The sequence below is a fragment of the Argopecten irradians genome, unplaced genomic scaffold (genome assembly GCF_041381155.1).
Source record: "Argopecten irradians isolate NY unplaced genomic scaffold, Ai_NY scaffold_0190, whole genome shotgun sequence".
Classification (NCBI taxonomy): domain Eukaryota; kingdom Metazoa; phylum Mollusca; class Bivalvia; order Pectinida; family Pectinidae; genus Argopecten; species Argopecten irradians.
The window spans coordinates 1-15,376 of NW_027187657.1; the positions used below are offsets into that span (position 1 = coordinate 1).

At 37.1% G+C, this 15,376-nt stretch overlaps 2 protein-coding genes and 1 long non-coding RNA gene across 3 annotated transcripts; all 3 read right to left on the reverse strand.

Moving 5' to 3' along the window:
• Positions 1 to 3,233: 3,233 nt before the first annotated feature.
• Positions 3,234 to 4,340, reverse strand: LOC138312042 (uncharacterized). The gene is made up of 3 exons (XR_011206832.1): positions 4,328 to 4,340; positions 3,737 to 3,833; positions 3,234 to 3,372 (listed from the first exon to the last, which is right to left on the reverse strand). It is a non-coding gene; the product is annotated as an uncharacterized lncRNA (long non-coding RNA).
• Positions 4,341 to 9,341: 5,001 nt separating this feature from the next.
• On the reverse strand, positions 9,342 to 10,739 carry LOC138312032 (probable DNA-directed RNA polymerase subunit delta). The gene is made up of 2 exons (XM_069253112.1): positions 10,629 to 10,739; positions 9,342 to 9,575 (listed from the first exon to the last, which is right to left on the reverse strand). The coding sequence occupies exons 1-2, from the start codon at positions 10,737 to 10,739 to the stop codon at positions 9,342 to 9,344; spliced, it is 345 nt and encodes a 114-aa protein (XP_069109213.1).
• On the reverse strand, positions 9,682 to 12,768 carry LOC138312037 (uncharacterized). The gene is made up of 5 exons (XM_069253115.1): positions 12,593 to 12,768; positions 12,006 to 12,102; positions 11,509 to 11,644; positions 10,748 to 11,040; positions 9,682 to 9,905 (listed from the first exon to the last, which is right to left on the reverse strand). Exons 1-4 carry the CDS (start codon positions 12,673 to 12,675, stop codon positions 10,748 to 10,750), a joined length of 609 nt encoding a protein of 202 aa, XP_069109216.1. The 5' UTR covers positions 12,676 to 12,768; the 3' UTR covers positions 9,682 to 9,905.
• Between the last annotated feature and the right edge of the window lie 2,608 nt (positions 12,769 to 15,376).

The window sequence follows — 15,376 nt, forward strand, 5'->3', positions numbered from 1 at the left end:
CACATGTCTATCGGGGAGAAAATATATTCATTTCTTACTTATCTATATATTGTACCTGTTTTTGATCACAATTTGGACTACTTGGTTTGTCTCAAGACACGCGACAAAGTCAATACAATAGGTTATGGAATGGCTAGATTGATCCCTGTGAGTGAATCGTAAAATTATTCAGCCTACATAACCGATATAATTTTATTTCATAAACAAACTCCCTACTTTAACGTAAAATTTAAAGACACCTTAAATGTATCAAAACTAACCTCAGCAGAAAATTTGCAATAAATTTTTTAATGAAGATCGGTGATGTATCAGAAAAGTAAAATAAAAGATCAAATTAACACCAAGCCTAATCGCTGATTAAATAAAAAAAAAAAAAAAAAAATCCTACTCGGCAGGGAATACGAAGGCGCGTGGTCTTGGTGCTTGTCCATGTGCAGAGGAAAACCGGGAAGTAGACGGAAGGAAACCGCCGTTGTCGGGCAGGTTATGGCCCAAACCTTATCACATCCGATCGGGGGGATTCTCGATCCGCCATGGTGGAATGGCACCAATGCCACCACGTCCACCCATTGGCGTGGCCCAATCTGACAATGAAGGAAGAAATGACATTAACAAGATCATCTTAATCATCATCATCACCGTCATCATAACATTCATCTTCGTCGTTCGCTCCAAAGAAGTGGTGATTGGGGAGAGAAACTGTGAATGTTTTTGGTTATAATATTTTTACACAACAAACAAATGCATGGTTGCAATCACACACAACATGCAACATCATCTCACCATATCATAATGATCATCAAACCTAATCTTCATGATCACATGATCGGCAATCAAATCAGAAACAGCATCATCCTCAAATCATCATCACCAACAGAATATCATGCATCTATCATCATCATCACGCGATCATCAAATCATTATCATCATTGAAACAACATCCCCAACAGATCATGCTTTTTTTATCCATTTTCATAATTATCAACATTTTCGATCTCTTTGCATCGAAGATATCCATTTCATCGTTGTCATCATCATCATCATATAATCATCTTCATCATCATCTTCATATATCATTGTCTTCCAGCACAATGCTTCGCCTTCCAGCAAGAAAAGATCTTACCTAGCTATGGCTAGGACGGCGACTACACCCTTTCAGACCTCTCTGTGGATGAAGGTTCTCCGTGATGAGAAGTCGGGTTTCCGACCTGGACTTGATTGACCGGACAGCCTCCTCAATGGTGAACAGGAACATACAGGACTGTATGAAAGTGAAATAAATTGTCCATCAGAATGATGTCTTATTTAAACATCGGTGAGTGGGGGAGGCAGCCCGCATATATACACGCAATCGCCTACCGAATTAAAATTTAACATATAATTATAGCGGATTGGCGAAACAGAAAAAATGAAAGTTAATTTATCGATCTAGGTATTACATCTCCGATTAAGACCATTCAATTATAGAAATGAAGGTGAAAGTATGAATTGGCCTATAAATCCAAATCAGGACCAAAAAATATCGGAAAATTGAAAATTGGGAAATCCTTTCGAACAGCACATATCGAAGCTGGTTATCCCTATCCATCTACTTGTGTACTCCACCGTTCATCCACCATCGCAGCCCTCCTCAGCTTGGCAATACATACAGTAAAGCGAAAAATAGTCAAACATGTGAAAGAAGATTTGTACAGGAGATGGTTTACGGACAACGCCCTTGATTTGAAAGGAAAACTTTTTAGTTTCTCCAGACACTGATGTAAAGTCTATTTACATTGTTTTACCTGCGTATATAACACAAGGAAAATGTGACGAAATTATTTTTGTATTTATTGGAAAACAACGCAACGTACATTTATCATTGAAAATCAGCAATAAAAAACATATACAACAATTACTGAGATAAAGAGCGAAATAATGAAACAAGAAGCCGGGGGCTTTAACGATTAATATTCTGACACCTACCTAGGTGGTAACAGTTTATATAGGAAATTAGTCAGATATGGTGTGTCATGCGACGGCCATCTTGGATATTGGGGAACAATCCCAAAAAAAGAAACAACACTTGTCGAGAACCTAATCTAAAATCGATGTCAGGGCAAGTTTCAGTCAAGAAGTAATCGAAAAAGAAACTCAAAATGTGTTTTCAAGATGTCGCTGGCTGTAGCGGATATTTTGGATTTCGTATCGAACCAAAAAAATCAGAAAGACACTTGGTCGGGGTCACGTTAGGATTATTTCAAGCAACTGTCAGCCAAAAAGCACTGATAGAACTTAGGAAGAAGTTCAAAATATTTTTAGTTTTTAAGTTCATAAACAAAGTTATATTTTATTTGTGAAAAAAAATGAAAATGGACATTGTTCGTCATCTCAAGCGCAACAATATCATTCACTGCCATTACAATCAATGATTTACGAACAAAAACACCATTGTCATCATCAACGTCAACTTCATCATCACCATCACCATCATCAGCATCTCCTTCATAATCATAAGCATCCAACATCATAGATCGTCACCATCCATACACTTACCTAGCGAGGGACAGGGTACCAGTAATCGATTTGGCGTCTGATGCATTTCGGGAAGAGCACCATCTGCTCTTCCTCAAAACTATCAACAAGATTTTCCTCTCCCAATTTCAACCTGTGGGGAGTTCCTTCGTTAGGTCCGTGGACAGTAGTTGAACAGCAGCATTCTCCACAACGCTCTCCTTTCCAAGGCACGGCCGCAGTTCCACAATGGCGGCAAGGAACGGGCCTACATAAGACAATAAATTATATCGTATATCTTTCCATAAACGCTTTCGATTTTACAGTATTTTCCACAATGTAGTCGTACCTATTTTAACAAAGGCCTTTTTTACTGATTTTTCAGTTCAGTTTTCGTACATGTATAAAGTCGCACTGGTAAATTAAGTCGCACCTAAAATTTAGGACCCATGTACCCACGTAACCCTTCAATGAATCGATCGATCTCTAATGAAGCATGGTAAGAAACACATATGCGACGGAAATGGTTTAGAGTTGGCATGTTTCGGATGGGCTATCCGTCATCAGACCCCTTCGCTGGAAATCCACTATAGATTCTTCCACCGAACCTTTACCGACCAGCACATCAGTACGTTGGACCTCTCCGCAATCCATTTATTTACATTATTGTTAATTGAAGAGAATGATATGCATTGTGGAATCGAGCCCAATCATCCCATGAAGCGTACTATAAATTGACTTACGTGCTCTCCATTCCTGGACTCTGGATACCATGCCACTCCATTTCCTTTTGACACTCTTTCCAATCGAACACACCGAAACCAAAAGCAGTGACATCAGGACACACACGAGGTACCAGAACATCTCTGTCCCAACCCGCTAGAAGGAAGGATACACACGATTACGTCATTTTGGGAAAAGCTGGTATGTTACAAAACTCGAATAATTTGATAATCAGTACAGGGAGATATGGTGTACTTAAATGGCGCTTCTAGAAAAGAAGTAATACGCATGCATTCAAGTACACTGTAAAGGTTTTTTAATAGTTTTTTGTTGAGTTTTCTTTCTGTAAGATATGCAATATAAAGAACGGCTAGAAATTGGTTAATATCGTGTAACAGGGTCCAAATAGTTTGTCACAAGCAGGGATTGAACCCGCTCGCTTGCCGCTCTTACGACTGAACTAAAACCGTTTCTTAGCGCAAAACTAGACGGCATATGAAAAGTATTGCAATATACTTACTGATAGGATATCGGCAGACGCAGGACAAACACTCGCAGGCTCACTACCAGTGAGATAATTAAACATGTTCACGGCAAATCCTGGGTCGGGCTCCACACTGTAAACAAACATATACATTTAAAGTTAAATATGCTCCACCACCGACAGAGTATAATTGGTGTTTAATCGTGTGTATATATGTCTAATTAACACCTAAAAAAAAATCATATCAAATAATTTATTTTGCTATGCAATCAGCACTTCATACCATATACAATATAGTGCCACGGATTTTTTCGGGATACAATTAAATTACATGTATTTTTCTATTTTCATCTTAAGTAAGATTAGTAGCTCAAACATTTCAATTGAGGTCATTGATGTAAAGTACGTAACTAAAGAATAATCCTAAACCGTTTGCTCCTGTTTTGGATAAAGAAATAATACCATTTGTCAGAGGTTGAGTATTTTTAAATACATGTACATGAACTCTGAAAATTCATTGCCTCAAACTTATATTGTTGCTCATTTTTAAAGAAACGTGCCGTTTGGGGGGTCATGAAACTGGCCCAAGGCTTTCAACGACACAGGAGGAAACTGATCCTTACTTACCACATAAGGTCCCCAATAGAGAGCAGGGCCTTGTTGCATGGCGCCCATCGTTGCCACAAACAGCAGGAAACTCCTATCCATCATGACAATCCAAGAATGCACGTGAAAATGTAAATACAAAGGAAGAGATTGACCAACTTCGACTTCACTGATTGCCAAGCAGCTTAGCAACAAAGATGTGACGTCACAATAGGTTTTGCAGTGTTATCGATCATGACGTCATACCATTGTCGACTTAGTCAGTCACTGACAGGGTCATTGCTGCGATTGGGAATGGTGCATCGACAATAGTATTGATCTGTAATCTTTGTGAGCGATAGGTTCTCCAAACTCCAATCTCTAAATTCGGTGGCTGGTGGGAAAGGACATTGAAATAAAGAAAAATAGCGTATGCTAACGCAAAAAATATTGCGTGCTAACGCAATAGTATTGTGTGTGAACGCAAAAGTATTGCATGCGAACGCAATAGTTTTGCTTGTGAACGTTATACTTTATTGCGTGCGAAAGCAATACTATTGCGCGTAAACCTGACAATTACTAAATGTCAATTACTCAGTGATATATTATTGCGTACACATACAATATTATTGCGTTCGCAATATTTTCGCTTTATTTCTTATGTCCTTTCTCAGCCGACGTAAGTTTTAACTCTATGGTCATTAAATAAATAGTCAGAAATTTACGATAAAAACAACAAGTATTAGCTTTACAATATGATACTGACTTAGTTATTTTATCGTGTGTAGCTGTATGTTTTTGGCTATGGCCTTACTCCGGACCCATGGGAACTAACAAGGCATTCAAAATGTAGGTGACTCTCTTATGTGGCTGATATCGGCCAGGTCACACTGTTGCATTGGTGACCCCGCCAAGCGCGATGAGCGACAGTGCGACAATATTACGCGACAGTGTGGCAACAAACGGGGGAAACGAATATTCACAGAAAGCCTGAATGCCAGTAGAAAACCAATTGCAAATTAAATGATTTGATAAGTAGAAAAGTAGAAATATTTGAAAACTGGTTGAGCATTTATTTAAACTGTAACTACAATCTATTCTCAGAGCCATGTAAAAGAAATTGGTAAAATCAGATGTATTGATATTGAATTTATAATATTGTATGGTATAGCGAAATACTGATTATCAAGATTTTTATCCGAAGACAAGTACTACATGTACATCAATGCATGTCAGTGGCGTCGCTAGCAGGAAATGCATGTGCAAATTGTAGAATTTTGGTATTTGTGTGGGGGGTCAGGGGGGTTCCCGTCGGCAATCCCATTGTAAAAGCGCGCGAAATGGTTTCAGCCCTCACCCCGAAATCTTCCAAATCAAAAATTATATATTTCGGGGATCTATTAAGTTCCGTCCTGTAACATTACACTCCGGTTATTGAAAATCATTAATCTATACATTTTCTGGTAATATTTGCAAGAAAAACAATGGCCATAGAACGCCACTCTGAAGAACTCAACGTGGGGCAACGAAGTTCCCAAAAAGAAAACTGACTCGGTATTTCTAAAAATGGAAACATCGAGTAGATATGCTATATATCGAACCTCACATGATCATTTATTCGCCAATACCAAAATCAGGGCATATTTAATATTTTTATCCCAATGAAATTATATATATTTTTTGGGTAATTTCAAACCTGATATAGAATGCACGAATAGTCGTATTTGAGAGTTTCATATAGGCCTATTGCATTTTGTATTGTGAGACACGAATGAGACTACAGTCCAATTGGGACCACTTTTATATTTTATCTTTTATATTTTATATTTTATAGCTTCATTCTCAGTCATGAATTGTTAATTTACTTAATGGTGTAATACTTATATAGCAGTATTGATAGCATAAGTTACAATCCTCTCCCCTTCCCCACCCCTCTCTCTCTCTCCTCTCCCTCCCCCCTCTCTTTCTCTCTCTTTCTCTCTCTCTGGACAAATTGCGTATACTTGTATATTTTGTACCATATTGTGGAAAGGGTGTGTATATAAGTTGTAACAACTTGTACCCAATCCGTTTGTTAATTAATGCAATAAAATATGTTTAAACTAAACTAAATTAAACTAAAGCCTAAATTGTAAAAAAATGTTCCTCTGGGGTATTATATTTTTATGTCTACCAGTAGGAGGTTCAGTTTTCGTATAAAGGGAGACAACTTCTGTTTGCAATCTAGGTTTGGTACATATTGGTGTTTTGTAAGCCAATTAAATTTGTATATGTGTGAAAAAATGTGTGTTGATAAAATAAAATATATTATTATTACTATTTATTGCAACTTTCCGATTTTATTAAATTTTGAAAAAAAATGGGTTTTTTTTTATATAACAACAAAGAACTGCGTTTCTAAGTGACTCGTACTTCTATTGTTGAAAAAAGTTGTGATCTATCTATTTAATTTAGTGACTTTATAACAAAAGTTGTTTCGAGTCTTAGACGTTTGGCCGTTGATAGGCGAAAGTAAGGTAGCAGAAAACAGTAGATTTGGACAATCTATGAAAATAAGGCGCATGCCTTAGAAATATAGATATAGTCATTTAACTGTAAAAAATACCTGTACAAAAGTATATATATAATTAATCAGCACAACTTTTGCAATTACAATTTGATATTTTGATACAGATTTGGCCATATTCTGCGCTATTCATGCATGTGAATACCATGGTAACAACAAAAAACTACCTGAAAAATTGCAAAATATCATGATTTTTAGCCCAAAATTGCAGAAAATTGTACTCATTTTTTTTCTTAAGACCTACCTTAAATTGAGCACTTCTATCACAATGGCAAAATAAGCTAATTTATTTCATAGGTCGATCGTGTGGATTTTTCAATATTTTTGCCTAAACCCGCGCTATGGATTTTCCTTCCAGTAAAGCTAGCATTTCCGGTCAAGACGCACTTCCGGAGGAGCCCAGAATTGTCATCTCTAACCCATTTTTGTTATGTTTATTTTTGAAAAAATTGAAGCTTAAATCAAACCCTCCATATTGGATGTACCAATTTCAGAATATATTTGATTTTTAATTTTTTTATGCATGGCTCAAAACAGGGACTCCCCACTTAATAAAAATATAGACCGGGGCCAGGCTGTTCTTCTCTTGTTTGCTACCTAAGTGTAGGAAAAGACAACTCAAGGCCAGAGAGGTTCTAACCGGTATAATGAATGACTTTGTTTTGTCATCAGACGTAAGCAGGGTCTAGTTTCCATTTGTAAATTATATGTCAAACTATTTTTTGTGCCGTTGGGCAATCTAATATTTCCAGAAGCACAGCTACGGTGGAGCCTAGATAATCCGGACACCAATATTGCCTGGAAACATTTCACTCCGCATGGAAATGTCTGGGATCAGATTTGATTATTTTAAAACTATGTAAACAAAATTCGTAAGTCCGGAAAATTCGCAATCCGGACGGTTTGGACAGGAGACGCAAATGTCCGGATTATAGAGGGTCCACTGTACCTATAAATGTTTGTTATATACCAGAAATATTCTCCGTTTGAAATAGCACACATTGAAAATATATACAACACATTCACATCGAAGTGATAGGAATACTTTGTAATCTGAAGCAGAAACAAGTTCGGAATCTGATTACATTGGAAAAGAGAATCTGACAACATCCCATTAGGGGTCACGTTCAGGTGAAACCTTGGAAAACTTGCTGCTGCCAGAATCTTGTCTGGGGACGAAACATTAAAAAACCTGTCATTATTATTTTCAAGTACGTAGTCATCTCGCCCAAAGAACACAACAAAGCTTATACTATATTATACCGAGACGAAATGGCGTTTTCAATTGTTGTAGCAAGGTGTAGAAAATACATTTGATCTGAGTTATAGGTGGTGTAATAGTTATCATAACGTGATCCCTGTGGGAATTTTGTCATACGATATATAGTACCATGTAGAGTATGATTTTTTGTCGTTTTTTTAATTGTCTTGGGGCACTCTGGTGGGTCTATGATTATATAATCTGTATCTAATTCTCAGATCTTTGTGGTCATAAGGACCAGGTTGCAATATATAATTTCTAAAAAAGAAAGTACCGGAAATTGTATAGCAACAGGGATTATTCATTGAGTCACATGTCCATCGGAGAAAATATATTCATTTCTTACTTATCTATATATTGTACCTGTTTTTGATCACAATTTGACTACATGGTTTGTCTCAAGACACGAGACAAAGTCAATACAATAGGTAAGGATGGCAAGATTGATCCTGTGAGTGTATCGAAAATATTCAGCCTCATAACAGTATATTTTTGTATCATATCAAACTCACTATTTTAACGTAAAATTTAAAGACACCTTAAATTTATCAACTCAACTCAGCAGTAAATTTGCAATATATTTTTTAATGATGGTCGAGATGTACAGGAAAATAAATATAAAAAAATAACAAAGCAATCGCTGATAAATACAAAAAAAAAATCCTATCGGCAAGGAAAACCGAGCGCGGGGGCTTGGTGTGGGAGGAAACCGGAGTGCCCGGAGAAAACCCACGTGGTCGGGCAGGTGAGCCCCAAACCTTATCACATCCGATCGGGGGGATTCCCGATCGCCTTGGTGAATGGCACAATGCCACCCGACCACCCATTGGCGTGGCCCAATCTGGAAAAGAGAAGAAGAAAACATAAGAAGATCATCATCATCATCATCATCATCAACTTCATCATAACATCATCATCGTCGTCGCTCCAAAGAATTGGTGATTGGGGGATAGATACTGTGAATGTTTTTGGTTATATATTTTTTACCAACAAACAAAGCATGGTTCATCATCATCATCATCATCATCACCATAATCATAATGATCATCAATATCATCATCATCGTCATCATCAGCATCATCATCATCATCAAATCATCATCACCATCAGATCATCATCGTTATCATCATCATCATCACCATCATCAAATCATCATCATCATTGAATCATCATCACCATCAGATCATCATTTTTTTATCATTATCATAATTATCAACTTATCATCGTTATCATCGTGATATCATATCATCGTTGTCATCATCATCATCATCATCATCATCATCATCATCATCATTATCATCGTCGTCATCACAATCTTCGCCTTCAGCTATAATAACATACCTAGCCATGGCTAGACGGACACACGACCTTCGACCCTCTGTGGTGATGTTCTCCGTGATGAGAGGTCGGGTTTCCCACCTGGATTGAGGCTGCTCCTCCATGGTGAACAGGAACATACAGGACTGTAAAAAGACATAAAATGTACATCAAATGATGTCTTTTAAACATTCCGCCCCAATAGACACGCATTCCCTACCGATTTAAATTAACATTAATATAGCGGTTGCGAAAAAAAAATGAAATTAATTTATCGATAAGGTACATCTCCGATTATGACCATCAATTATAGAAATGAAGTGAAGTAGAATTGGCCAATAAATCCAAACAGGACAAAAAATATCGGGAAATGAAAATTGGGAAATCCTTTGAACGCCCAATCGAATCTGGTATCCCTATCCATCAACTTGTACTCCACCGTCGACCACCATCGCAGCCCTCCCGCGGCAATACATCTGTAAAGCGAAAAATAGTCAACATGTGAAAGGAAGATTGTACAGGAGATGGTTAAGGACAACGCCTTATTTGAAGGAAAACTTTTTAGTTTCACAGACACTGATGTAAATCTTTTACATTGTTTTACCTGCGTATATAACACAAGAAAATGTGACGAAATTATTTTTGTATTTATTGAAAACAACGCAACGTACATTACTCATGAAATCAGCAATAAAAAACATATACAACAATTACTGAGATAAAGAGCGAAATAATGAAACAAGAGGCCCGGGGGCTTTAACGATTAATATCTGACAGCCTAGGCAACAGTTATATAGGAAATTAGTCAGATATGGTGTCATGACGGCCATCATGGTTTTGGGAACAACCCAAAAAAGAACAACACTTGGTCAGAACCTAATCAAAATCATTTCAGGCAAGTTTCAGTCAAGTAGAAATAGAAAAGAAAACTCAAAATGTGTTTTCAAGATGGCGGCTGTAGCGGATGTTTTGGATTTCGTATCGAACCAAACAATTAGAACACTTGGTCGGGTCACGTTAGGATTATTTCAAGCAACTGTCAGCCAAAAAGCACTGATAGAATTTAGGAAGAAGTTCAAAATATTTTTAGTTTTTAAGTTCATAAACAAAGTTATATTTTATTTGTGAAAAAAATGAAAATGGACATTATCGTCATCTCAAGCGCAACAATATCATCACTGCCATTACAATCATTTTACAACAAAAACACCATTGTCATCATCAACGTCATCTTCATCATCACCATCACCATCATCATCCTCATCATCTTCATAATCATAAGCATCAACATCATAATCGTCACCATCCATACACTTACCTAGCGAGGGACAGGGTACCAGTAATCGATTTGGCGTCTGATGCATTTCGGGAAGAGCACCATCTGCTCTTCCTCAAAACTATCACAAGATTTCCTCTCCCAATATAGATCATCCTGTGGGAGTTCCTTCGTTAGGTCCGTGGACAGCTCCAGTCCACAGTTGAACAGCAGCATCGCCTTGGACCTCTCTGCGAAGTTCGCCTCGCTCTTTTTCCCAGGTCCGGACGGCTTCCACAACGCTCTCCTTTCCACCAGGCACGGCGCAGTTCCACAATGGCGGCAAGGAGACGGGCCTACATAAACAATAAATATATCGTATACTTTCCATAAACGCTTTCAATTTACAGTATTTTCCACAATAAGTCGTACCTATGTACAAGTACCAAAGGCCTTTTTTACGATTTTTTTTCAGTTTTCGTACATGTATAAGTCGCACTGGAAAATAAGTCGCACCTAAAATTTAGACCCATGTACCCACGTAACCCTTCATGAATCGATCGATCTCTAATGAAGCATGATAAGAAACACATATGCGACGGAAATGGTTTAGAGTTGGCATGTTTCGGATGGGCTATCCGTCATCAGACCCCTTCGCTGGAAATCCACTATAGATTCTTCCACCGAACCTTTACCGACCAGCACATCAGTACGTTGGACCTCTCCGTAACCCATTTATTTACATTATTGTCAATTGAAGAGAATGATATGCATTGTGGAATCGAGCCCAATCATCCCATGAAGCGTACTATAAATTGACTTACGTGCTCTCCATTCCTGGACTCTGGATACCATGCCACTCCATTTCCTTTTGACACTCTTTCCAATCGAACACACCGAAACCAAAAGCAGTGACATCAGGACACACACGAGGTACCAGAACATCTCTGTCCCAACCCGCTAGAAGGAAGGATACACACGATTACGTCATTTTGGGAAAGCTGGTATGTTACAAAACTCGAATAATTTGATAATCAGTACAGGGAGATATGGTGTACTTAAATGGCGCTTCTAGAAAAGAAGTAATACGCATGCATTCAAGTACACTGTAAAGGTTTTTTAATAGTTTTTGTTGAGTTTTCTTTCTGTAAGATATGCAATATAAAGAACGGCTAGAAATTGGTTAATATCGTGTAACAGGGTCCAAATAGTTTGTCACAAGCAGGGATTGAACCCGCTCGCTTGCCGCTCTTACGACTGAACTAAACCGTTTCTTAGCGCAAAACTAGACCGCATATGAAAAGTATTGCAATATACTTACTGATAGGATATCGGCAGACGCAGGACAAACACTCGCAGGCTCACTACTAGTGAGATAATTAAACATGTTCACGGCAAATCCTGGGTCGGGCTCCACACTGTAACAAACATATACATCTAAAGTTAAATATGCTCCACCACCGACAGAGTATAATTGGTGTTTAATCGTGTGTATATATGTCTAATAAACACCTAAAACAATCATATCAAATAATTTATTTTGCTATGCAATCAGCACTTCATTCCATATACAATATAGTGCCACGGATTTTTTCGGGATACAATTAATTACATGTATTTTTTACTATTTTCATCTTAAGTAAGATTAGTAGCTCAAACATTTCAATTGAGGTTATTGATGTAAAGTACGTAACTAAAGAATAATCCTAAACCGTTTGCTCCTGTTTTGGATAAAGAAATAATACCATTTGTCAGAGGTTGAGTATTTTTAAATACATGTACATGTACTCTGAAAATTCATTGCCTCAAACTTATATCGTTGCTCATTTTTAAAGAAACGTGCCGTTTGGGGGTTATGAAACTGGCCCAAGGCTTTCAACACACAGGAGGAAACTGATCCTTACTTACCACATAAGGTCCCAATAGAGAGCAGGGCCTTGTTGCATGGCGCCCATCGTTGCCACAAACAGCAGGAAACTCCTATCCATCATGACAATCCAAGAATGCACGTGAAAATGTAAATACAAAGGAAGAGATTGACCAACTTCGACTTCACTGATTGCCAAGCAGCTTAGCAACAAAGATGTGACGTCACAATAGGTTTTGCAGTGTTATCGATCATGACGTCATACCATTGTCGACTGAGTCAGCAGTGTACAGGGACCATTGCTGCGATTGGGAAAGGTGCATCGACAATAGTATTGATCTGTAATCTTTGTGAGCGATAGGTTCTCCAAACTCCAATCTCTAAATTCGGTGGCTGGTGGGAAAGGACATTGAAATAAAGAAAAATAGCGCATGCTAACGCAAAAAATATTGCGTGCGAACGCAATAGTTTTGCTTGTGAACGCTATACTTTATTGCGTGCGAAAGCAATACTATTGCGCGTAAACCTGACAATTACTAAATGTCAATTACTCAGTGATATATTATTGCGTACACATACAATATTATTGCGTTCGCAATATTTTCGCTTTATTTCTTATGTCCTTTCTCAGCCGACGTAAGTTTTAACTCTATGGTCATTAAATAAATAGTCAGAAATTTACGATAAAAACAACAAGTATTAGCTTTACAATATGATACTGACTTAGTTATTTTATCGTGTGTAGCTGTATGTTTTTGGCTATGGCCTTACTCCGGACCCATGGGAACTAACAAGGCATTCAAAATGTAGGTGACTCTCTTATGTGGCTGATATCGGCCAGGTCACACTGTTGCATTGGTGACCCCGCCAAGCGATGAGCGACAGTGCGACAATATTACGCGACAGTGTGGCAACAAACGGGGAAACGAATATTCACAGAAAGCCTGAATGCCAGTAGACACCAATTGCAAATTAAATGACTTGATAAGTAAAAAGTAGAAATATTTGAAAACTGGTTGAGCATTTAATTAAACTGTAACTACAATTTATTGTCAGAGCCATGTAAAAGAAATTGGTAAAATCAGATGTATTGATATTGAATTTATAATATTGTATGGCATAGCGAATACTGATTATCAAGATTTTTATCCGAAGACAAGTACTACATGTACATCAATGCATGTCAGTGGCGTCGCTAGCAGGAAATGCATGTGCAAATTGTAGAATTTTGGTATTTGTGTGGGGGGTCAGGGGGGTTCCCGTCGGCAATCCCATTGTAAAAGCGCGCGAAATGGTTTCAGCCCTCACCCCGAAATCTTCCAAATCAAAAATTATATATTTCGGGGATCTATTAAGTTCCGTCCTGTAACATTACACTCCGGTTATTGAAAATCATTAATCTATACATTTTCTGGTAATATTTGCAAGAAAAACAATGGCCATAGAACGCCACTCTGAAGAACTCAACGTGGGGCAACGAAGTTCCCAAAAAGAAAACTGACTCGGTATTTCTAAAAATGGAAACATCGAGTAGATATGCTATATATCGAACCTCACATGATCATTTATTCGCCAATACCAAAATCAGGGCATATTTAATATTTTTATCCCAATGAAATTATATATATTTTTTGGGTAATTTCAAACCTGATATAGAATGCACGAATAGTCGTATTTGAGAGTTTCATATAGGCCTATTGCATTTTGTATTGTGAGACACGAATGAGACTACAGTCCAATTGGGACCACTTTTATATTTTATCTTTTATATTTTATATTTTATAGCTTCATTCTCAGTCATGAATTGTTAATTTACTTAATGGTGTAATACTTATATAGCAGTATTGATAGCATAAGTTACAATCCTCTCCCCTTCCCCACCCCTCTCTCTCTCTCCTCTCTTTCTCTCTCTTTCTCTCTCTCTGGACAAATTGCGTATACTTGTATATTTTGTACCATATTGTGGAAAGGGTGTGTATATAAGTTGTAACAACTTGTACCCAATCCGTTTGTTAATTAATGCAATAAAATATGTTTTAAACTAAACTAAACTAAAGCCTAAATTGTAAAAAAAATGTTCCTCTGGGGTATTATATTTTTATGTCTACCAGTAGGAGGTTCAGTTTTCGTATAAAGGGAGACAACTTCTGTTTGCAATCTAGGTTTGGTACATATTGGTGTTTTGTAAGCCAATTAAATTTGTATATGTGTGAAAAAAAATGTGTGTTGATAAAATAAAATATATTATTATTACTATTTTATTGCAACTTTCCGATTTTATTAAATTTTGAAAAAAAAATGTTTTTTTTATATAACACAAAGAACTGCGTTTCTAAGTGACTCGTACTTCTATTGTTGAAAAAAGTTGTGATCTATCTATTTAATTTAGTGACTTTATAACAAAAGTTGTTTCGAGTCTTAGACGTTTGGCCGTTGATAGGCGAAAGTAAGGTAGCAGAAAACAGTAGATTTGGACAATCTATGAAAATAAGGCGCATGCCTTAGAAATATAGATATAGTCATTTAACTGTAAAAAATACCTGTACAAAAGTATATATATAATTAATCAGCACAACTTTTGCAATTACAATTTGATATTTTGATACAGATTTGGCCATATTCTGCGCTTATTCATGCATGTGAATACCATGGTAACAACAAAAAACTACCTGAAAAATTGCAAAATATCATGATTTTTAGCCCAAAATTGCAGAAAATTGTACTCATTTTTTTTCTTAAGACCTACCTTAAATTGAGCACTTCTATCACAATGGCAAAATAAGCTAATTTATTTCATAGGTCGATCGTGTGGATTTTTCAATATT

Bases quoted from the DNA above. Each gene is read 5' to 3' on its own strand.
- LOC138312032 (XM_069253112.1), bottom strand. From the start codon at position 10,739: ATGGATGGTGACGATTATGATGTTGATGCTTATGATTATGAAGATGAT. The intron at 9,576-10,628 runs GTAAAATGATTG...GTCTTTTTACAG, and splicing joins ATGACAATGGTGTTTTTGTT to TCCTGTATGTTCCTGTTCAC.
- LOC138312037 (XM_069253115.1), bottom strand. From the start codon at position 12,675: ATGATGGATAGGAGTTTCCTGCTGTTTGTGGCAACGATGGGCGCCATG. The intron at 12,103-12,592 runs GTAAGTAAGGAT...TGTTTGTTACAG, and splicing joins CTCTATTGGGACCTTATGTG to TGTGGAGCCCGACCCAGGAT. The intron at 11,041-11,508 runs GTAAGTCAATTT...TTGTTTATGTAG, and splicing joins AGTCCAGGAATGGAGAGCAC to GCCCGTCTCCTTGCCGCCAT.